The sequence below is a fragment of the Catharus ustulatus genome, chromosome 13 (genome assembly GCF_009819885.2).
Source record: "Catharus ustulatus isolate bCatUst1 chromosome 13, bCatUst1.pri.v2, whole genome shotgun sequence".
Taxonomy (NCBI): domain Eukaryota; kingdom Metazoa; phylum Chordata; class Aves; order Passeriformes; family Turdidae; genus Catharus; species Catharus ustulatus.
In genome coordinates, this window is record NC_046233.1 from 13,724,719 (window position 1) to 13,749,187 (window position 24,469).

Here is a 24,469-nt window from a genome sequence, read left to right on the forward strand (position 1 = left end):
TCACCGAGCCGCCGGCAGGAATGCTGGGGCATCCCTCGGCGCGGCCATGTGCGCCGCACATTGTGTGCACATGTGTGCGAGGGGGAGCGCCCGGGGCCGGCCCGGCACAGCCCGCGGATGTGTGTGTGTGTGTGTGTGCCGGGGTGTGCGTGTGTGTGTACGGCTGTAGATGGGTGTATGCGTGTGTAGATGGGTCTGTACGGGTGTACATGGGATGTAGATGTGTGCATACGGGTCCTCATGTCTGTACATGAGTGCATACGGATGTACATGGACGCACAGGGTGTACATCGGTGTAGACGTGTGCATACGGTGTCCGTGTGCCCCCATCCCGGCCCGGCATGAGCAGCCGCCGGTGCTGGAGGGGCCGTGCACCCCCGCACGCACCCCGCCGGCCGGGATGGCGCACGGGGCAGTGCTTTGCAGGAAGAATTTGCCCTCACGGGGCCTCACGGCGAGTTTGACCAGCAAGAAGGGCCCGGTGATGCGGGATGGGATGGGATGGGATGGGGAAGCGGACTGAAGCGGACGGACGCGGAGCGAAGGCGCTCGCCGCCCGCCCCGGGGCCGCGCGGGTCCCGCTCGCTGCCGTACAGCTTTAAAATCCAGCCCCGTCTGCAATAGGCCGGCCCTGGGCGCATGCGCTGCCGAGAAAGTTTTCCAGCTGCCGTTGGCTCTCTTAACTTTTTTTCTTTTCCTTTTTTTTTTTTTTTTTTTTCCTCTTTCGCAGTTTTAAGCAGCGGGGTGAAGAGGAGCGAGAGAGACGCGGGGGGAGCGGGGCCGGCTGCAGCGGGCGGGGGCAGAGCCCCGCGGAGGAAGGGTCGGCTGCCGCGACGCCGCCTGCCCCGGCTTGCTCTGCTCTCCTCTCCCGGCTGCTCTCCCGCGTATCCCGCTCCCCGGCGCTGGGCGCCTCTGGCACCGATGGATTGGGGGAGCCGCAGCTCCTGAAGCCCGGACTGCTCCCCTCCCCCTGCCCCTGCTCGCCTTGCAGGATCAGTCGCCCCGTAAGACAGGCACACGCGTGCACAGCCCCCCTCCCCCTTCCCGCTTGTGCAGAAAGTTCTTTTTCTGTTTGGGCTTTTTCTTCTCAGTGTAAAATGGAGGGAGCCGGCCCCGGGATGGCTCTGCAGCGGCGGACCCCCGGCTCTGCACCGCGCAGCCTTTGAGCAAGTGAAGGGGGGCGGGCAGGGGGAGCCCTGCACCCGCTCGGCTCCATCGTCCCCCTCTGGCCGAGCTGCGGAGGGGGCGGTCGGCGGCCCGAGCGCCGGCGGAGCCGGGTGGGAGCGCGGGGAGCCCCGCGGCGGCACCACCTGGGCTGGTGGGACGGATCGTCGCCCGCGGCGCTTTCGCTGCCGCTTGTGAAGATTTTTATTTGCTTCCGCACAATCACGCCCACGGGCGCTGTGTGCGTGTGTTGGGTTGGCTTTTTTTTTTTTTTGGCTTTTTTTTGGCTTTTTTTTTTTTTTACCTCCTTCTTCTGCTGGTGGAAAGCCCTAATTACTGCGATTGCTGATGGACCTTGGAAAGAAGGCTGCACTGGTGCCCCGCTCCGCAGTCGGACACGCTCGGTTTGCGCCGGACAGGGCGGCCGCTCGCCCGCCGCCCCCCGCCAGCTCCGCGGGCCCCCGCGCTCCCCCGGCAGCGGCTCGGGACGATACCGCCCGGCTCCCGCGAGCCAGGATTTTACTTTGGTCTCGCCGTTTCTCCTCCTGCTCCGCTTGGATTACTTGGCTGCTCCCGCTGGGCGATCCCGCGCGATGGAGGTGAGTCCGCCGGGGCGCGGGGGCTCCGCGCCGCGGGGGCCGGGGCGCGCAGGGTGGGCTGCGCTCGGCGGGGCGCGGGGCCCGGCAGCGGGGCGGCCTCTGCTCCGCTCCTCGGCTGCCGCCGGGCGCTCCCACCTCTCCGCTCTCACCCAGCGCGGAGAGAGAGTCTGCTCCCCACTTGGGAAAAGCTCTCGTGTTTTCTGGTTTTCCTTCTCCTTTTAAATTTCCCCCCGAAGAGAAGCTGCCCGCCGCAGGGACACTTGCTGGGCTCGCTCTGCCCGCCGCGTCCCGGTGCATCTTTCTGGCAGCGGTTCCTAACGCGAGTTTAAAGACATCTTTCCAAACTTCCCAAACTTTCCCGAGGAGGATCGCTATGGAGGAGCCCAACGTCGGCGCTAATGGTGGCCTGTACCTTTAAGGAAAACTGGCTGGGGGCCAGCGGAGGACCCGGAGTCAGCCCCCACCCCCCCTCCATTTAATTTTATTCTCAGTTTCTGGAGATTATCACTCTGCATCTGCAGCGGGTCCCGCCTGGGTCAGCGCGGAGGAGCGCGGCTCCTCGGGGTCCCCTTGGCGCTGCGAGGACTCCATGTTGGAAAGGCTGTTGGCTTTTTGTTGTTTGTTTGTTTTTAATTGTCAATTGTATGGTAAATGGGCTGCGCTCGGAGGGTCACGGGGAGTTCAGCGAGACCGAGGAGCGAGGCTGTCCCCGGGCGCCCAGGGAAGGACACGATGTGCCTTCACTCCCGGGAAAACAACCCCTCTGCGCCTCCGCTGGGGAGAGCTGGGCCGGGACCCGAGCAGTGCCTTTCCCTGCGAACGTGAGACGTGGGCTCGCTGCTCCAAATGGCTGTGAAGGCGCAGCGGGGAGCGGGGGGCGGCCGGGGGGTCCCCGCGGAGCCGCTGCGCCTCCCGCGGTTTACAGCCCCCCGGAGCCGGGCTCTGGATGCCGCCTGCCCGCTGCTAGTGCTCCTAGAAAACCAGATGCCTTCGCAGGCTTTCCAGACACCCCGTGTAAAACAGGATCAGAGGCGATCCCGCGGTGCAGGATCTGTAAAAGCCTCTCTTTTCATCTCGGCAAGGAGCGCGGGCTCCGCATGGGGTGCGTTAAATACCAAAACCCAATCTCCGCGGCCCTACAAAGTTGAACACGGTGCCTCACACTCCGATCTCCAGTGCTCCGTGCTGCTGGGCAGTCTGCTTTTTTTTTTTTTTTTCTTTTCTCTCTCTCTCTCTATTTTTTCTTTTACTGTTTTTTACTGTTGGCTTTTTTTTTTTTTTTGGTGTTGTTTCTGGTGGCACGTTGTCAGCTGCTGCGTGCAGCAGGGCCGTGCCCTCCCTGTGCCCCGGGCGCAGGTGCCTGCTCCGGCGCGCTGCTGGGCGCAGTGTCCGCAGCCGAGGATGGCAGCGGGCCGGGCCCGTCGGAGCTGCCGTCGGAAGGGCCGAGCCGCCGGCCGAGGCCGCCCCCTGTTGGGAGCGGGCCGCCAGCGCTGCCGGGGCGCCGCCACCGGCCCGGGGCTCCGGAGCTGCGGCCGAGCTCGGGGGGCACCCGGGCCCTGGCAGTGCCCTTTGACTCTGCCGAGCGATTCCTGCAGGGGGGCAGCGCCCCGTCCCGCGCTGTCCCGGGCAGCTCGGCGTGCCCGGGCTCAGTGCTGGGCCGGGCGGCTGCACAGCTGCCGCTCCCGAGTGGGCACCGGCGGCTCCCAGCTCCTCGGGGCTCGGGCGCTTTGTTACTGTCATTATTTCCAGGAGTAGCAGATGAAAGGAGAGCGCGTTGTGCGCTGTTGGGTGTCGCGCTTGCCTCGCGTACACCTCGCTCTGCCTCGTCCCCTCTCTGTGCGCCCTCGGCGTTCGCACCTTGGCCAGGCTGAGCCCCTGTGGGGCTCCTTCTGCTGCAGGAGCCCGGCCCCCATTTACCCACCCCCAGCAGTGGGTTTGGGGGGCTCATCTGTCCCGGGCAGGGCATGTTTCAGCCGCATGGCCGGAGGCTGCAGCCCCGGAGCAGTGTCGGGGAGCGGCGCATGGGGGTCCCCAGGCTGCGGCAGCTTCAGCTGCCCCGCGTGTGCCCGGCGGGTTCCGTGCCCGGCCCCGCTGCCAGCGCTCCGCTCCTCCCGGCCCTTCCCAAACAGAAATAAATTAGAATTAAGAACACCTTCAATTCAGCGTTAAGGGCCTTTGGAGAATGAATAGGGAATAGGGAGCCCCCAAGTGTCGGAATGACCCTTTTTTTTTCTTCTTTTTTTTTTTTTTTTTCCTCTTCCGAGGGGAGGGGAAATAAACCCCGGGAATGGCTCTGGGGAGCGAGTGAGAGAGTCCCGTGTGAGGACCAGACGGGGATCGCGGGACCTGTCGGGGGAAGCGTTTGACTTCCAAGACGGCAGCCCGGTTGTTGCAGGGTCCGGGTCGGGACGCGGAGCTGCTCCTTGTGGCTCCTGGTACCTCCCCGGGCCGGTCCCGGCCTGGGGCTGCCGTCGGGGCAGTCAGCGCGGTGGCAGCGCGGAGCTCGGCGATCGCGGCGGGCGGGACCCCCAGGCTGCGCCGAGATGTTTTAGGGGACAGCGGGGAGGAGCGGCCGCATCATCCCCGGGCGGGAGCCCCGGGCCCCCGCGGCACCGACCCCTCGGGCACCGCTCCCCTCCCTCTCGGGCTCGCTTTGCAAACCTGAAGCCGCCTTTAGCCAGCCGTGAGCCTCTCGTGTCCCCGGCGCGGGCAGCGATGGGGTAAAGCCCGGCCCGGGACCCGCGGGTGGCTGTAGCCCCGGGGCAGCGGGGATGGGTCCCGTGTGCGGAGCAGCTGTTGCGCCTGGTGCCGTGCCGTGCCGTGCCGTGCCGGGCGGGCGGGGTGCGGAGCGGCGGGGCCGCGGCAGAGGGACGGGCGGGCGCCCCGGGAAGGCGGTGTCCGGGAGGGGTGGGGGTGCGGGTGCGGGGGTGGGTTCTGCCCGGTGCAGCGGGAGCTGCGACGTGCCTGTGTCTGGCACCAGAGCCTCGGCGGGGAGAAGGGCCGGCGAGTCAGAGTCAAGTTAAAAGGGGCCCGGAGACTTCCGTTGTTTAAACTTGAATGCTCGAAAATGGTCTGAGAAGCAATAAACAATCTGATCTTTTTTCTCCCCCCTCTAGAAATCCAGTGCAGTATTAATCCACGGAGGTGCTGTGGGGACAGTTGGCAGTACAATGGCTTCTCAGTACCTCGTAGTGGCTCTGGCCGTTTTCTCCTCTTTTACCCAGGTTGTAATAGAAGCCAGCTCTTGGTGGTAAGCATCTCGTATCGACTTGGTTTTGAAAGGGGGTGTCAAGATTTGCTTGCTTCGATGTCTCTGTGCTTCTTCTGTACTTTGTTTCTGCGGGAGTGCGGCAGGAGCGAGGCAGCAGGGCAGAAGTGTGCTGCTTGCAATATGTTGTGTAGGAAAAGGAGCGGGTCTGTCGAATGAGGGTAAATGGTCAACATCTCGTCTTGCAAAATACAGTTTTTAGAATGCTGTCTGGTGGATTCTCTATGAATTTTAAACTTCTATAATTGTTTTCTCTTTTAAAAGAGACATTTCTACTCCCTTACGTTAGATGTTTTGCATGTACAAGAGAAAATGCTGATTTGCAAAGAAAAACTTAAAGTTTCAGTTTGAAGTTTTCTGTAACTGCAATGTTTACAAATATATTTTGTTACAAAGGGGTACATTTAAATTCCTGCTTTGGCAAATTATCTGTATAGTGTACGATGTTGAGAGTTCTTGAATTAGGTGTTTCTCTGCTCTTTCCAGTGATGCCTTTTGGATTAATAGCCACTTTTTAATTGAAATGTATCATGTGAAGAGCACTTTAAGAATTAAGAAAACAAAGTTGATTTTGTTTAGAACGAATATACTTGCTTGTATGTTTCTGTGTTGTCATTTGGAAGAAGCTAGAAGTAGGCTGTAGCAAGTTTGTAACTTCTGACTTGCTAAGGGTTTCCCTATTTGTTTGTAATAGATCAGATTGAAAAACCCAGACTGAAATCTAAAATCTGTGTTAAGACAAATTGAGATTTGGAGACCTTTTTTCATTTTTGTTTTATTTATTTTCCTGGCCTTGCAATTGTATGGAGCTTCTGTTATTTTTACTGTGTCAATTTAAGCTGGTATAAGGCTGCCTAGATGCAAGTCTTCCAAGTCTGTGTCATATTCAGTCTCTAATGTATGGTGATAACCACATGGGTGGAAACTGGTAACTTCTGTCCTGTTCTTAAAACAAAAGTTTCGTATTTAAGTGTCTGGGGTTTTTCCTCACTTGTTAACAAAAACAGTTGTATGCTCATGTATAAGATACAGTTCTGCCTGGGATTGATTTTTTAAAAAATTTATTTTATTTTGAAGTCTTCCATTTATTAATGCAAATCTTTCTTTGTGCAGGTCTTTAGGGATGAACCCCATGAACCCCATGAACCCTGTTCAGATGTCAGAGGTGTATATTATAGGAGCCCAGCCACTATGTAGCCAGCTAGCAGGGCTTTCCCAAGGACAGAAGAAACTCTGCCAATTGTATCAGGACCATATGCAGTTCATTGGAGAGGGTGCAAAGACGGGCATTAAGGAGTGCCAATATCAATTCAGACACAGAAGATGGAATTGCAGCACTGTGGACAACAACTCTGTTTTTGGCAGAGTCATGCAGATAGGTAGGAAGCAACATCTTTATGATTAAGCTCTTGTCTAAGGATATGTATGGCACACACTGTTCTGCACTTGAATCTCTTGCCAGGTTCTTACTGAGTACTGTATACAATCAAGTGTTTCTAAAAGTTGGCAAAGGAGTTGGATTATTTTTAGCTGGAGGTGATTTCCCACCACTGTCCAGCCATATGTCTTGGAAAACAAAGTAGGAATATATATTTGCATATGGGAATAAGGGAGAAAGGAAAATGAGGCCCTGAAATCTCTTTTTTAGAAAACCTGAGACAAAACGAAGGCAACCTACAAAAATTAAAACCATCAGCGTCTTGTAAAATTAAAGATGTCCATGTCTAGTTCCAAAGTTAGCAGCTGGATAATAAATTGTTCTTGGTCCAGAGGTTAACTGAGAATTGCTGCTCTGTCTATTAGTGTTTATAGGCAATTCCTCCTTGCTTATTTCCAGATACAGTCTTCTTTTTTTCCTCTTTTTAAGGAAAACAAATTTACTTTAAATTACTGTAGCAGGGTAATTTTTATGAGATCAGTTCTATGATGGTCAAATATGTGATTGTCTTTGTAACTGCCCTTTGATGAAATCACATCACTGGTAAGAGACAGATTCTTGTTTAACATTTTAGCACAATTCGATGGACACCCAGCCTATCAGATCCTCTTAGAAATGGCCTTCTCCAGTGCTCCTGTGCTGCCTGCCTTTCCTGGCATTTAAGGACCTCACAGTATTTTAGTCATTGGCAGAATTTTAACCAATGCTGTTGAACGGGTCCATGGTGAAACCTTCATCTGACTTTCTTGTCAGATTGCTGATTTTGTGTAATCAACTGAAAACCACCTATTTTTCTGGGTGACACTTGTGATCTCTTAAGCTGTGAGCGGTACACTGGCAAACACAGCACTGCTTTTTAGTTGGAGTTGTAAAGTAAAGCTTTTATGGCAGCGATTTTCTGTCCTGCTTTAGAAAAAGAAAAGGTTCTAAAATCGATCTCAGCCGAGGTTTGTCTGTAAATGGGCTGACTCCAGTTAAAGTTGAAGGAATACATCAATTCACATTTGGTCTCAGTTTTTGTTAAAAGTTTTCATTTGGAGATTGTCAGACAAATAGAAGAAAATCTATTGCATGAAAGTACTGAATTGGAACATTTGATTTTAGATAAATGACCTTCCCTAGGCTTTTTAAAGCACAGTATTAACCCTCCAGAGAGAGAGGTTTTTTAACTTACCCAAGCAAAAGTCTAAAAACATGAAAGCAAGCTCCTTCTGTACACCTCTCTGTTCTAGTAATCTAACAAATGTCAGAAAATTAATCAGTTTAAAATTTAACCCTTCATCCTTCAGCCCTTATTTATTATCCAATCAAGTGAAAATTAGCTCAGGGTGTGAAGGGGTGTACAGGATGGGGCCTGTGATTTGTGGTGTCTGTCTCTGGAATCGATGTTTCTGCCCTCCCCAGGTATGACAGATCTATTTAAAGGTGGTTCCTTTCAAGTTAAATAACTTTGCCGCACCCTTTTGCTGGATGTGACTGTATTAGCTGATGTCTACACAGCAATTCATCATGTAATTAAGCCACTTATTCTAATTGCAGATGGAAGCAAGGTTAATAGGCATATTCAGGAGTTAGAGCACGAAGAGTGTATTCACTGAGAGCAAGGAGGGAGGTGGAACAGTTGTGCTTTTTCACGCTGGCCCTCAGTAATGACCAGTTGGTGTTCCTGTGCATGGAAGGAAAAGTGGACACTTTCAGAGCCTGATTCCGTTGACTTCAGCCTGCCATGCCCTGTGTGGTGGCAGTGGGATACCCCTTGCTGCAGCAGTGCAGGGGCAGGCTCTGAGTGCACATTGTTTGGAGGTTTTGCCACGTGCCCTTGGTTGCGCCCCAGAGAGTTCCCGGGCACGGCACTGCCCGCCGGCCCCGTGTGTCAATGGACAGCCTTTCTTCAGGGTTTACCCTGCAGTTAGCTAAAGCTGTACAAATAAACCTGCCCTTGGGTTTGGAAACTGGCTCTGTGGCTTATTGAACTGTAAAGTTTTAGGGCCTGTGTCGTGCACTGCTCTCCTTGGGTGCTGGTTCCCAGGTCGGGCACGGTGCTCGCTGCCGTGTCCTGGCTTTGTGGCCAGCCCTGTGCAGGCTGCACGTGGGCTTTGCACACACAGCTAAGTGCTAACAGGAAACAAAATCACTGCATCCTCCCCCTGCAGCTCCCTGTGGTTGGGGTCCAGTTTATTCTGCCTTCAGCCTGATGTTGAATGCTGTTAAAATGCAAGACAAAGAACATTTTGTATCTTATGTTCAGGTATTAAAAAAAAAAAAAGTTTCTGTTCTTGCAGACTTACTCAGATCAAGTGTAAAGCTCAGTGCCTTGCTCTGTGGGTGGCTTCCTACAGTGTGTGTATATTGAACAGTTCCATTTCTATGTTTTATATATATGGGAGAGAGGGGACTCGAACGTGTTTGGAATGTGTGTTTGCTTGCCATGGCTACAAAAGAGAGAAATCCTGGACTGTGGGAAAAGACAGATATGTTTGACAGTGAAGGAAAGCACAGTTGTGCCTAAAGACTGAAAAAAAAGGAAAAAAAAAAAGAAATCTCAGAGTAACTCATCTGTGTGAAACAATCACTCTTAATGTGTTCCTGGGGTTGATGACTTGAGGCAGTGTTGGCTTGAAGTGTACTTCAGCAGCTGATGCTATTTTATAATTTGCCTAAATGTTCAAGGAGGGAACTTGCAGGGCAGCTCTCCTTCCTGTACCCAAGCCTTCCCTTCTCCTTCCCACTAAGAGTAAGTTCTTTAAAATTTGTTCCAGAGTAATAATGAAAACTAGTCAAAAATAGTCAGCTTTATGAGTTGAAATCCCGCAAAAAGCAGCAGAGTTAACCATGTGGAAGCATGAGCTAACTAAACATGAAAAAGAACAAAAATGGAACGGAAGAGGCAAGTCCTGTGGTCCAAAGCAGACCATGTTTCTTTCCTCTCAATATAGTGGAAATTTTGCTTAAGGAATTAATCCAAAAATGTGTGTTACAGAGCAAACGGGAACATTAAAATCTGTATGAGGTTCCCCCTGCTATAGTTTGCAGTAGATGCAAGGTCTAAGTCACCACATCAAGCCAATGTTTTTTTAGCTGAAAATGCTACTCCTGTAACCCTTTATACCCACAATTCATGTGGATACTTCCAAGAACAGGTGTCTGTGAGTACAGATCATTTTAAGGTAGCAAAGTGCTTTGGATCTTCCTTAAGTCTCATCTTTCCTAACATAAGATTTCTGATTTTCCCCATTTAAACCCAGCCTCGATTACTAAAATTAATCCAGTGGATGACAGCTGTTGTATTAACAAAGCTGCTCTGATCATGGTGTCATCGTGATGTTAAATATGAACCAGACTTCAAATTATTTATGTTTCAGAAGTGCTTGAAAGCTCCTATTAGATTTGACCTGTCATGATGCATCTCGCACAAGGAGATTCGCCTAAAAATGTTGCAGTCTAAATATACATGACTTGCCCAAAAATGTGGCCTCTTAAAGTCGTAATTTTTCAAAGGCCATGATGTTCCCTAAGTAAAATCACGTAAAATCAAGATTAAAAGTTAGCTTGATCTATTGATTAGACTGAAGATTAGGAATAAAACTTAAATCATATAAACAGAAAAAAAATATTTAGTCTATTCTCAGTCATTCTGAGAATCTTGGAAAAGACCCATTGGGATGTCTCTTAAGGAGAAAAACAAACTTCAAGTATTGCTCTCTAGTGGAAGTTTTGTGCTTGTTTATCTGCAAGCTTTGCTAGCTGTACTCAGAACTTGTGGCACCCTTGGAAAAGTGGTGGGGGAAGTCAGACTTTAATGAGAAGGGATCAGGTACTGTCAATAGGATGGTATGTGGCCATGTCTTACATTAGGGGTATTGTAACTTTTTCTTAATGAAAGTTGGGAACTTGAGGTTTTCCATTTCCATTTAAGGGCACCAGATGCAGGAGAAAACCTTCAAGGCCACCTTGTGCCAAGGGTTTTTCCTTCCCTGTAATTTGTAAAAATTATTGTCCGTGGGCTCCTTTGCCATATTCGCGAGAGCTGGAGTGGTGGATAATAACCAGCACAGGTTGTTGTTAGTTTTAAATAGTCTCCTCCAGAAGTGTCTGGCTAATGTGTAGGGTGGAAAGCTGTGTGTTGTTCTGCTGCGTGTTTCTTTCGATACCAGGAGACTTTGTAAAACGCTTGAACTTTAAATAAATTGGAATAAGTGGGTGAAGAGCATCAATCACGTTTGAGAAGTAGTAATTTAAGAACCGGACTTTTAAAGGTTGTATTTAACATCTCTTTCTTCTGAAGGACGGGGAGCCTGTTGCCCGTCCCTCCCCATGCAGGCATGGCTGCTTTGGCCCAGCATGAATGAGAAGTGATTTCTGCTCTTGACAAACTGTGTGTGTGCTCGAGTGGCTTGGGTTCGCTTGGTTCTTTCAGTGAGGGTGTTTTGGGCGGTGTGATTCAGGGTTACTCTACCCTCTACTGTGCGGGTGAGCTGGGTGGCTCTGGAGAGCCTTTGTCCTCCTGGCCCATGGGAGGATGGAGCAGTCAGTGGCTGTCCCCTAACCCCGCTTGTGTCTCTGCAGGCAGCCGGGAGACGGCGTTCACCTACGCGGTGAGCGCGGCCGGCGTGGTCAACGCCATGAGCCGCGCGTGCCGCGAGGGCGAGCTGTCCTCGTGCGGCTGCAGCCGCGCCGCGCGCCCCAAGGACCTGCCCCGGGACTGGCTGTGGGGCGGCTGCGGGGACAACATCGAGTACGGATATCGCTTCGCCAAGGAGTTTGTGGACGCGCGGGAGCGCGAGCGCGTGTACCAGCGAGGCTCCTACGAGAGCGCCCGCATCATGATGAACCTGCACAACAACGAGGCCGGCAGGAGGGTGAGTGTCTGTGCAGCAGCGCGTCCCTCCACGCTCCTCCTCACCCCTTCCTTTTGGGAAATGTGTGCTTCAGTGGCCACCATGGCCTTTGTTTTGATGCACAAAACGAGAAAAAGGCAAATACAGGGTGTGGGTGGGTGGGGAGTGCCTGAGCTGGTGTTGGTTGTCTGGCAGCCCTGTTGCTTTCCTCATGGGGGACCAAAGCGTGTTGTGTTTCCCTCTGTATTGTTTCATGAAAAGTGCCCTACTCGCTGTGGATTCTCTGTAGAATAGGATTTTATTAGTTGGTATTTCCAACCAGGGCAGTGTGTGTTGGAAGGAAAAGGGCTTCCCAGGCTGGAATTGTGCCACGGGATTGTTCTGACTTTGTTTCTTTGCCTGGTCTAAGGGTATGTGAAAAGCTTCTCTATGCTATTAGGAAACATGGTCTTCTGTGGTTGAACATGTCTTCATGGTTTCTTTAATCTCAAAAATGCTTTAAATGAATGGGTGTAAACTTTTTTTTAATAGTCTGAATATGAAGAGCCAAAATCATTATTTTCCTAGAGCTTGAAGTGCCAGCAATAGTCGGCTGAGACTTTACACTTGTGTTCTAAGGTGAAGAAGGATGAAAGATAATTGAAAATTAATAATATTTAAATGTAAGAGGAGGGTGTCTGAAAGCAATGGACAGGCCAATTACTATTAGCAAGAAGAAAAATGACACTTTCACAGTTGCTTACGGAGACTCGAGGAGTTTTTTCCTTCCTCAGCCTCATCTCTGCAGTGCCATTTGGCACCATTAAGACTCTGTAACTGCTGGGTGGAAGCTGTCTACAGTATCATCTAATGTGTCAGACCCCAGGATTTTTGGGGCAGTGTCAACACTGACTCTTATTTTATTTGTACAGGGCAAATGAGTGAGGTTTCCCTGCCAAAGCTTTGTAAAGAGGATATTGCTATGCAGCTCTGACTCCCACCCATAGGTGTTTGGGGGTTTCTGCTTGGATGAAGTCTCTCTTCCAGAGCAGTATTTGGGATAGGAGGAGAATGCCGAGCCAAGAGTAGACAATCAGCTGCAGCTGAGCCAGGAACAAGAGGAATCTTAACTCTTTCCCTAATTGCAGCCTCAAGCAGAGATCAATAGGGAGAGTAACTCAGATAGAAAATAAGGAGATGTTTTACATTTCTCAATGAAACAGCAAAATCCTTTGCTGGCGTGAGAACGAATTCCTAAAATTTGAGCGCAGCCTGAGTGATGCTGTCTGAGTGTGTGCTGTTGAGGCTGTCTCCCTTGTGGGGAGAGGCTGGTGAGACTGTCTCCTCCTCCTGGCTCTTTGGGGTGCTGGGTGTGTCAGCTGTCCTTCCCTCGGTGTCAGAGGAGGGCAGAGGATGCTCGGGTAGGACAGGGGGCAGGAGATGAGGGGTGTAAATGCTGTCACAGCCATGCTGGTCTTTCATGGTGGTTTTTCCTTCTGTCCCTGACTCCTGCAGACGGTGTACAACCTGGCTGATGTGGCCTGCAAGTGCCACGGCGTCTCCGGCTCGTGCAGCCTGAAGACGTGCTGGCTGCAGCTGGCCGATTTCCGCAAGGTGGGCGATGCCCTGAAGGAGAAGTACGACAGCGCCGCCGCCATGAAGCTCAACAGCCGGGGGAAGCTGGTGCAGGTGAACAGCCGCTTCAACGCCCCCACCATCCACGACCTGGTGTACATCGACCCCAGCCCCGACTACTGCGTGCGCAACGAGAGCACCGGCTCGCTGGGCACCCAGGGCCGCCTGTGCAACAAGACCTCGGAGGGCATGGACGGCTGTGAACTCATGTGCTGCGGCCGGGGCTACGACCAGTTCAAGACGGTGCAGCGAGAGCGCTGCCACTGCAAGTTCCACTGGTGCTGCTACGTGAAATGCAAGTTGTGCACAGAGATCGTGGACCAGTTTGTGTGCAAATAGGGCACGGACGAGGTGGGAGGAGCTGCAGCCGCCTGCCAGCAAGGGGTGCAGGCCCCTCTCCCTTTCTGCAGGACTATCTCCACTTTATTTATAGAGTCCAACGAGTTTTCGTCTTCTTTTAAGAAAAAAAAAAAAAGAAAATAAAAAAAAGGGCGGGGAAGGAAAGAGAAAAAGAAAGAAAAAAAGAAAAATATAAAGGTTGCAAAGAGAAGTGCCTGGAAACCCTCTCTGCGTCCATCCCAGAACTGTGTGAGGCTTATATTTTTGGCAATAATGGAGGAGAATCTGAGAATATTTATTTTACAAAGTTAAAAAAAAAATTGACTTTTCTTACAAACCATAGAGTAGTTTGAGGGGAAAATCTGACATATGCTAATTTAGATCCATGGAACGTAATATGTGCAGTAGGCAGAGCAACCATGTAATGTGCTTGGGATGTTAGAACAATCCTTATGGATGTGAGGAACACACAGACCTGTCCATGACTTTTAGGTTCAGACACTAGAAGTTGCTAGAATAGGGTGTATAAAGCTGTTCAGTGCATGTAGGGCTCTGTAAGTAAGGGGTATGTTCATCACAAGGTGCGGTGTCAGCTGCCCACCGAGGGTCACAGAGGCAAAGAGCAAAGGATCAGAAAGGCTTCAACTGCGCTATCCCCAAGTCACCGGGGCTGGTTCCAGAACCGAGCAAGACAGGAGAAAAAAACCCAGAAAAAAAAAAATCCAATCTGCCTTGGTGAATAATAAAGATGTTCTTCAAGGCAGAGCTTGGCCTCATCAGCCAAGTGTGACGTTGGAGTGTCTCGTGTGCGGAGCAGCCCTGCCCTGCTCGGGTGTGGAGCAGCCCGGGGCAGGCTGCCCGGAGCACTGCAGCTGGGCAATGCTTACAAACAGCTCTGCTTTCCCAGCCTGGAAAGCCCACGGAAAGGAGAGTTCCCCAAATCTGAAAATGCCTTAAAATGGTGTAATAGCTGGCTGGCTTTCAAAACACAGCTTGACAAATAAGTCCTCTAATTTTATGTGAGAAAATAAATCATTAGATATCCGCTCTTGGAGTGATTGATTTTTATTTTTTTTCGCAGATTTTGGGAACGCTTTCACTCAAGGAGACAATAGTTTCATATTTTAATAACATTAACTGACTATTATAGTTCAATGAAACGTTGCAGCAATACCAAATTTATCATCCTATGTCTTTAATACACATGCTTTCGATAATATATTGCAGATATACACTACAACTGTTCAGACTATACTCGAGCAGTTACATATATATGGGAGAACTGTGGTCTCTGGTGTCTGATACTTCAAAGCTTTTTGTACATATATATTTTAATGATTTAGAAAATAATAAAACATCTAAATTAAAGGGGCAGTTCATCCCTTATTTTCTTTTTCAGATCTCTTCAGGTGTTTAGATTGATTCTAAGCTTTTGGTGGGTTTTTATTTTTAATTTTTTTTTAAAGAACTTTTAACATTCAGAAAATTTAAGGATAATCACAAAGATGTAAGCCTCTTCCCAATTTCAGGACTTCCTTGGGTGGTTGGTAGAGGCAGCACCCTGCACTTGAATTGATACCAGTCTGGAGATCGCTTCTATTCCACTCTCACATGAAGGGCATTATTGATTATTGCTGAAAGGAGACACCTTCCAACTCCAAAATGTGCTGCATTCGGCCCTTGCTTTCCAGTTTTTGAACAGAGAACTGTTGTTTGTCAAACAATATGTGTTCCCCCCATGCTGTGTAGTTACACAGGATTTCAACTTTGGTTCAGATGCCACTTTCCAATTCAGTCTCATCCTACAAGTTAAAGAAAATGGTTTTGCAGATACCAAGTGAGGAAAACCTTTCACTTTAGCCTAGTTGTACTAAAGCCTTGACTTTTCACAAGCCTTTAAGCTGTACCATTAAATTCATCTTGATCATTTATCAGCTTCTTAATGGCGCTTTATTGCTCTTAATTTATTGTACAAGGACATATTTACCCCTCATCTTCAGATGTTTGCAAAGAATATCTTTAAAGTAAGAGAAATAAATAAAGCACTAATTCATTGAATATGTCACTTTGGTTTTTATTGTACAAAAACCATGATCTTTTTTTCATTTGCTGAATCACCTCATGTTCCTCATGTTTTAGTGACTTCTGTCTGAGCAGAATTGAATCTCATGATCCTAGCTATTAAAACCCTATTTAATGTAAAATATTTTACTTGTCATTCAGATATGTAAATCTTCTATGTCCTTTCCTCTGTTCTGTACATTTAATGTACATATTTCTGTCTTGTGTGATTTGTATATTTCACTGGTTAAAAAAAAAGAAAGGATTATGCCATAATTGAAGATAGACTATAAAAATAAAACTTTGGTTGTATATTGGGAAGTGGTTTTAATTATCTTTCAGAGGAGGGTTTGTTAAGACAATGAGTGGAGTTGATTTTTAAATTTACTACATGGTAAAACAGGGAAGTGTTTGTTGGCCAAACATACAAAGTACATTTTGAAGTTTTATTTCAATATTAAGAAGACTTACAGATGTAACTACTTCTTAAGTAGAAGGGGAAAAATCCCTCAATTCAAAAAACACACCAGAAAACCACTCAGAGCCCCCTGTGACTCTGAGCTAGGAAGCATTTTAGAGATGGGTAACTACTAAATTGCCAGTGGACAGGGACCTGGGCTGTCACCTGTGTGCTCAGGGCTCCAAGGGCTGCCTGCAGGGATTTTGGGGCAGCAGGATTCTGCTGTGAGCAAGGGTTTCCAACAGGAGAAGCCCCTGATGCTGGGTTTGTGTGCCCTGGGTGTGTGGGGTGGTTCCTGGAGCTGCAAGGTGGGAGCTCACCAGAAGCTGAGTACAAATGAAGGGAGCAATCCTGAAAAAAAACCAGCAAGGCAAAGTGCAATGAAGGATGAATGAAGTATTCGTGTTAAGGAGGTAAAGCAGAAAACAAAAATTAATATGAACCCCAAGCTTTCTGTTCTGAGACTGGCTTCTCTTTGAACTGATTTATTCAGTCATGATTTGGGTTTTTTTTTTTTGCTATAGGTAACTTGATGAATTAGTAGCCTTTCTTTACCTCCCTTCTCTTTTTCCTTTTTTTTTTTTTTTTCCTCAAGGATAACCTTCTAACATATCGAAACTCCTTCTGGCTGCCAAGAATGTATTATCCCACAAACCAGTAGACCAACATCATGTGTTTAAAATAGCGATTCTGGGCAAATGCAACGTTCTGTGGTCCTATTACTGACATCTGGTTCAGTTTTCCTCCACTTGTATATTGACCAGTATTCTTTATTGCAAAAACACAGCCCCTATTTAGGAAAGTCAGCAATTTTTTTTGACTGGATTGTATTCAAGCTCTTCCCAATAACAGAAAAGTTACCAAAAAACTTCTTTATTGCCAGCAGTAAATAATCTGTATTCAAAATAGTCATTATGGGCTCAGATACAAGAGAGTTGTTTTTAATTTGCACCAAAGTTTATCTGTTTAATTTTGTTGAAAATGCTGTTTCAGAATCTTGGTTTTTTAGTATTAAATTCAAATGTTTGTGTTTGGTTATGTCTTTGCCAGTGCTCTGATCCACTCTGTTTTTGCAAAGTACCAAACCCCTCTCTCAGGTGTTACCAGGAAGTGCACCAGAGATAAGAAACTTGCAGAGAATGGCAGCTTCAAGTCAGGTAGTGCATGCAGGATGCAAGTTAAAATCCTTCCTTTTCTGAAGGATTTGTTGGATAGAACGATAGAAAGATGATACAAAACTTGTAGAAATTGATACTGAAGCTCACAGAAAGGCTGCTTTCCTTTGGATAAGAAGTTTTGAGGAATAATATCTAAACATTAGGATATTCATTGGTCAATCAGAAAAAATGTCTAGTTTTTTCCTACTGGACTATATGCTAGAAGAAACTGAGAACAACGAGAAAAAATGAAGGTCTCTTTAACATACAGGTAAGTATTAATGTAAAGCTTATGTATATACTTGCTGACTGTGGTAGTCTTAAAACTGTTTATCTATTATTGAAGTCAGTTTGAAAGGCAGGCCAGATCTGTTCTTTTGCTTTTCAAATTATGTTTAAAATCCTCAATGGCGGGGGTGAAAAACAAAAATCTTTCTTCTCCACTCCAGACTCTGGTATGTCTGTTTATGTTGCAGTGGGATAAAGGATCCACGTAGGAGCACAGTGAGAGGTTTGTACATGAAATGTTGTTTTCTTTAAAGGTGTGATTAAAAAATCCATTCTGTCTCATGCTCTGCTCCTATATGAGATTGCGTGTGTGCATTTGTATATACTGTGCTGGTATTTTCCAATTGTGTTGGCCAAATTCTGCTTTTAGTTATGGTTAGGCATCTCTCCTGACTCTGGTGGTGTCATATGAGCCTGACATTTTTCGACCAGACGTGAAGGCCCCCCTGCTCAAAGAGAATGCATATGAAATATATCAGCCTTTCTTCTGCTGGCTGGTTGTTTAAACATGGGTAACTGAATTATTGTGAAACAAATTCTGGGGCTGCAGCTGCAAAAGCAGTAATACGGTATATTCCTAGTGATGTTTCTACGCCATACCTCCTAATTTCCCAGTTGATTTCCAGTGCAGACAGAAAGTCTAGAATGCATGTGGTATGTTCCTCATCATATATTTTATAAATGTAAAATAATGATTTGTCAATTACAGTTTCTATTACAGAGATAAAATGAGATATTCCGGCTCTCCTGGTTTGTTGACAGCCTTACCTTTGGCTGTGTGGAGCGCTGCTGGCTCGGAGCAGCGGGAGGTGAAGCTGCTTTAGGGAACATCCCTGGGGGCCAGGCTGTGCACTGTGGATGTTGGTGCACTGATTGCTTTTGTAGCCAGTGTTGGTTTACCTTGTGTTGTCTTTCCCAGCAGTCCTGCTTTCTCAAATGGTAATTGAACAGCAGCAGTCAAAATACTGTGCTGACGGAGAACCTCTGGCCACTCCGTGGGCAGTTATTCAAACACTTTCTGAACCGGTTTGACCCATTGCTGATTTATTCCAGATCCATTGCAAGGAATTTTAAAAATGCAAACTCCAGTGTAGAGTTCATAGCATGGCTCACAGTTCTTTTTTGGTTTTGTTCTGTCTTCATAAGGCACTCCATACCAACCATCCATCTTTTTTAAAGTTTTGTGTTTGTTTTTTTAAAAGCAATTATCTTGAACACCCTGAGCAAAGGATATGGTCCCCTCAATAAAAGGTGATAATTTCTGTGCCATTCTTGCAATGAGTCCCAGACCTCAGTGACAGGTTCCATGGCAAGAACCACTTCCAGAAACCACCCATCCCTCAGGGTTTCCTCCTGCTTCTCTCGGGCAGTTGTTAGCAGCTGCAGCTTGTCAGTATTAAAAGCATTGCCTGCTGCTTTCTGCTGCTGCTTTCTGCCTCTTCTTTTGCCCACTCAAGCAAGCCTATCTCCTGGTAAGTTTTCCTGGTTTTTTTTCATACAGAAAATTGCGACTTTACATGGCTTTTCTCAAGTATGGGCTGGGATTTACTCCCCATGACTATTGATCTCAGAAGAGCTAATGCTTAGTAGGCAAATAGTGCTAGGGCTTCTCAAGTATCTCTTTGCTTTGTAAATCAGCAGCCTTGGAGGAGTGAAGGGTAATCCCTGAGCAAACTTGAACTGGTCATTACCTGGGCCAGGGAGGCTGAGGTCATTAATGCTATAAAATACTGTTCAGATGTGATTTTGTGCTTTTCTTTGGGCAAAAGGATTCACAGCATGAAAAAGAAAGTTGTTACTTAGTGAGATGTGAACCAGTAATGCTTGAAGAAAATGGGGAAGAGACCAATTTATGGAGTGCAAATTCCTTGACTTTGTTAGCAGTCTCCATTGGTGTTGATTTGCCATTCATATAAAATTGGGAATATGTGTGTTTCTGCATATATGTTTTCTGGATCAAAAAAATTCCCTTGATATTTTCATCTTGCATAGTACATCTGTGGGTAAAGGGCCTGTAAGTAAATCAAGTTTGAGGATTTAAAGAACTAGAAGTAAAACCATCACCTAAGAAACAGCTCCAAAAAACCCACTATGGAGGAAGATAGTGCAAGATGCAGCAAACAAATGCTTTGTTTTAAGGGTTATTGTTGCTATAGCTGTCAAACAGGCAAATGGTTGCAAGTGTCAAGGACAGCATGTCCATTTTAAGCCACAGTGCCAGTTGATTTATATATGTACAAGTAGGCAAAATCCAATGACAGGAGTCTGGGAGCAATTCCTTGGTAGTTAATGTGCATTATATGGAATGCTTGTGCCTTATGACCTCTGGCAATCCCCAGTAAGCATGATGACATGCTTGTACTTGCAAATAGGTGATAAGATTTTTCTAAAAAGTTTGTGAAAGTGTGACAATTTACATTGAATTATATATATGGATTTTTTTTTTCTACAGTCTTCTAGTATATATGGGAATCTGAATAGCTGATAAAAATACTGAGTGAGGGTGAATGTCTTGGCATAAGCAGCAGCTGCACACAGCCTAGGGAATGGAGGTGGGAGTTTATTCCTCCTGGTGTTGTCTCTTGAAAAGAGCCAGTGTTGATCCTGCATGGCAGATGCTTTGGAAGAGAAAGACAGTAGGACTTCATGAATGAAGGACATAATTCATTCATAGCAACTACAAGGTCTGATGTACTTGTGCTGCCTTTACCATGTCATTTGCATGCAATATATGTTTCTAGATGAGCATGTCAAAGTCTAAGATCTTTGCTCAAACGTAAGAGTTTTATTACAGCAGATTAAAAGCAGAATAAGCTCTAATGAAGCCAGATGTAACAGGAACTGAATATGTCCCTTGTTCTTACATTCTAGTGGATTTTGTTGTTACCTTGTTACGATTCAAACCTTGTCTTCAGGATTTGGCTGACTGAAATGATAGATTAGTCATTGTGGGGGATTTTATGGATAATACATCACAATCTTTTTTTTTTCCTTCTTCTTCTTTTTTTTTAAGGGATGATCGATGCCTTTCCTGGAGGGTATTTTTATCATAGAATCTGCTTTAATTTGTAATATATTTTCTGATCCTCACTGTGGTTAGAGAATATGTGGAAACATCTATGCCTTGTGTAGACTCTGTCATCTCTCATGTCTTCTTGTCCTCCTTGGTGGTGTATATTTTGAATACTTTAGGTTACTATGGCTTTACTTTTTTAAAGTCTGAGTCTTGAAAGTAGAGATCTTGCCAGACCCCTGGCTTGTGGACCTTACTGTAGAAGATTTGTTGCCAAGTTTAGTGGAACCACATAGCATAAATAAGAGTGGCAAAATTTAAATGTTTATGTGAGGAGCCAGCTTGACTGTACATTTTAAAAATCTAGAAAATTAGATGTTTTCTTTGTCTATTCTCATGAAGAACTAAAGACATCCATCCTCCATGCCCAGGTGAACTTCTGGAAGGAATAAAAGACCAGTGTCAAATGGTAGCCAACTCTTTCCCTCTACGTCATGATCCTAATGTACTTTCATTATACTTTGAGATCCTAAGGCTATGTTGATCTGCTACATGATTATATAATGCTCCAGGACACCTGTGTAAATAGCAAACAGAGAGGCTTTTTATAGATACTAGATCTTAGATAAGTTACTCTAAGAAGTAATATAGGATCCCAGCTGTAACCCCCTGCTATACATACCATGTATTTTTGGTTGGTTGTTTATTATAAGAAGTACAGAAGCTGCTCCTTGTAACATAATTTTTGTAAGGCTTGCATGTGTAAATATTAAATTTGCAAATATTAAATGGAGAAGCATTAGAGAAACCACTAAATGAATAACTTCACATTCCTCATTCCTTGCTCTGATGCCGATTTCCTTAAATGTTGCTCCACTAACATTCAAATCTGTGTGCTGTTTCAGCCTCAGAGAGGAACTATGCAATCCCTGAGCCCTGGCCCTCTCGGGGTGCAGATCTCAACCAGAGATCTTTAATGGTAACAGATGTTTGCTGGAATCCTCCTCAGGGCGCTGATGTTCTGGGTCAGGAGCTTGTGGTGTTAATCAAAGCACCCTGTCCATCAGTGCAGGCTCAGGACCCAGCCCTCCACCGGGGCTGTGTTTGCCCAGGAGCTGATTCTGCTCTAGGAGCCCACAGGGAGAAAATCAGTAGGAGTTCTCCTCCCTCAGCTCCATCCCATGGTAGGACTATCCTGGTGCAATTAACCTGGCTTGTGTTAATGACGCTAGACTAGGATCTGACACAGTGAGTTTTATTAATTTTTTTAAAATAAATAAACAATCTTGGGAGAAGCAAACTTGCTTCAGTGGTCCCTGCAGGTACAATTCTGGACTGCTGACAAATCACAGTCCTCAGATTCCTGAAAAAAGTGTCCCTAAAATCTGGAACTACAGCAGTGAGCAAACTGTTGTTTACCAGCGTTTATAGAGGGAGGTTGTTTTACATTATCGCTTTTTAATGATTTACTAGGGCACCTTTTAGAAATGAATCACGGTTTTCCTTCTGAAAATAGGGTGAGGAAAACTGAGGCAAGAATACAAAAATGAGGATGTGGCAATGCTGGCACCATCCTGTTCCTATTTGCAGTGCTAGCAGAGGGCTCTGACCATCTAGCTGTAATTAATAGCTGGTGTGTGGCTTGCAGCTGACTGACCCATGGATTCCCAGGGACTCAAGGGTTCCTTATCCAACCATTTCTTGCAATACAGTGAAAGGAAAATAAGTCATGTAGGACACTGCAATCAACAAGAAAGTGCAAGGTAAATTCAGTGGCATTGATGACATTTCTGTTATAAATAAGCTGTGTACTAAGTCTTTTAGATTCCAGCTGCTTTGAATTGTTGTGTGCATTTCTTAAACCATCCATAAGTAAACTAGTTATGATCTCATTCTTACCCAGGCTAACGCTGGTGATGATATGCCTTTTACATTGTAGGGAAAAATGGGCAATAATATCAAAAGTGCTTCGTTAGGATACATATGCAGCATGGCTTACAGGACTTAAATTGCCAGACCCATCAACATATTAGAGTAACTAACAATATGCCACGATTAATTGATCCAAGAAGATTTTTTAGCGATTGTTAATTTTTTCCCCCAGTTCTCAGAAGGATTTGTCATGTTGGTGTTTATTAATTTAGCATTTGATCTGAAAAAAATTCCCCGAACTTCAAAGTTCAGCCTGTTCTTTAGGAGCAATCCAAAAATATGTTTCTTCAGGCCCCAGGCATTTCTGAAGTAGCTGAAGTTAAACAAAAAACATTTCTCTCAAACTCTGCAAATGTTCTAAAAGCTTTAAAGTGGCTCCTCGCAGGGAGCCGGAGCAGAGAGGGAACCCCTGGGTTATTTTTGTTGCTGTGCAGTGGCACGGGGCTTCCTGGCGGAAAGCTCCAGAATTATCGCTTTTCTGTGTGTTTGTGTATGTTTTTCCTTCCTCTTTTCACCTCTGTCACTGAGCTCCTCTCTACCCTGAGCCTCGATCCCCTGTTGAGAAAGTCTGGAGAAGGTAAGGGTTAGATCATCCTTCCAGCAAGGATAAACTGAATTCATGTCTGAATGGGAAGATGACTCACATCACATCACATGTGATTTTTTCCTAAGCTCCATGTTGGAAGGGATGAAAAATGGCTTTCTTTCCTTGAGGAGCTGTACCACCAGACTGGGGCCTGATGGAAGTGTTTCGATTTCATAAATTGTGTTTTTGCTTTGCAGTAGAACATCCTTGGGATGTCTGCATCTTGCTGGTTCCCTTAGCTGGTACAGCAGCATCCCTGAGGTTATGAGTGCTGTTGAGAGCCCTTCACTGGAGTCATTTTGGTGTGGCCTTAATTCATTTTCCCGAGCAAAGACTGGTATTCACATAAGATGACAACATGGCTAATCTGCTTTAAGAGCAGGCTCTGAACATATAGAGGCATTTCTAAGGGAATTGCTTCATTACTCTGAGGAGGCCCAACCCATGCTAGTAATTCTGCATCCAGTTTGGTTAACACTGGTGTTTGCTTAAAGGTTTTCCATTTACAGTTCTCTTCTGGAAATTTCTGCCCAGTGCGTCCCGCCTTGTGAGGAGCCCTTTCAGTTCAGTTCAGTTTTAAGTGAGCAAAAGCACTTTTCAGGACTTGGTTGTCATGAAATGTGTCTCGCAGTGGGGAGTCACATTAACTTCTCCCAGACAATTGCATTATATGTTAAAATATGTGCTGTAGCCCTTACATCATACGATAGCTAGTTGTGCCACGTCACAGGCAGGAGTTTGACATATGTTGCAAAATAAAAGTTGCCAGTCATGGACACTATTTTGGATGTTTTCATCTCCAGCAGTGCTGACATGATCTCTACCAGCAAATTGTCTCCTGCTGAGAGCATAACACAAACACCGCCAACACCCTGATTCCAGATGTGCTACGTGGCATGGAACCAGTGACAAATGATGCTATTTCCATCTCCTATGGTCATGGACAGAAAAGAGGGCACCTTGATATCCCAAAACATACCCCCAAACCTTTGGTCTCGGCGTTAAGGGATGGGGTTTGTTTTCTGTCAGCAGGCACCTGCTTTATGGCAGATGTGGCCTTGCTGGGACCCAGGGTGTGACCTGTGCTCTCATGCCTCAAAAACACCCTGCACAGCCCCTGAAACTGTGTGCTCAGTGGCTTTGGCTGTGTGAGCTGCTGCCTTGGTCCTGTAGGATGTGAAACACCATGCCTTAGCTGTAGAGCTGACTTAATCAGCCCTGCTGCCCAGGATAAGAATTTTGGTCCTTGGAAAGTAGTGAACAAAGTGGCACATCCTGAATGCTATTACTAGTGCACTCTTGAGCTCTATCCTTTTTATGTCTTTTGGAGATCACTCTTGAAATGGTGACCAAGCTGAGGTAGTGTGGCCACAGCCCTTTCCTTGAGCTCTCACTGAAGTACAAGCAAATATAATGGAGGCTGTAGTAGTGACTGCAGGTTGGGGCATTCAGTCTCTCTGTTCATATATTGCTATAGAAAAACTCTGCTGTGGCGTTAATACCTTTGTCTTATGCTCCCAAGAGAAGTAAATGACCTTTATTTTGATTTTCTATGGAAGAAACAGCAGTGCTGTTTTACTTTGTGGCATTTGAATTGGCTTTTCAGAGCTTATTTGGCTGCCTGCTGCTTTTGAGAGAGGCAGGAGAGCCAATCAGGTTTCGTACGGTGAATATTTTGCAGTAGTAAGATACAGGTAATTAGAAGGGAAAAT

The 24,469-nt window shown here is 46.7% G+C and overlaps 1 protein-coding gene across 5 annotated transcripts; it reads left to right on the forward strand.

Annotated features, from left to right (window-relative positions):
• Nucleotides 1-1,292: 1,292 nt before the first annotated feature.
• Nucleotides 1,293-15,637, forward strand: WNT5A (Wnt family member 5A). Of its 5 annotated transcripts, none has more exons than XM_033071941.2 (5): nt 1,293-1,763; nt 4,880-5,013; nt 6,145-6,410; nt 11,036-11,328; nt 12,802-15,637. In XM_033071941.2, exons 1-5 carry the CDS (start codon nt 1,758-1,760, stop codon nt 13,258-13,260), a joined length of 1,158 nt encoding a protein of 385 aa, XP_032927832.1. In that variant the 5' UTR covers nt 1,293-1,757; the 3' UTR covers nt 13,261-15,637. The 5 variants fall into 5 exon arrangements, with proteins under 5 accessions (XP_032927832.1, XP_032927836.1, XP_032927834.1 ...); XM_033071945.1 differs by lacking the exon at nt 1,293-1,763 and adding an exon at nt 3,996-4,082; XM_033071943.1 differs by lacking the exon at nt 1,293-1,763 and adding an exon at nt 4,111-4,198.
• Nucleotides 15,638-24,469: the final 8,832 nt, after the last annotated feature.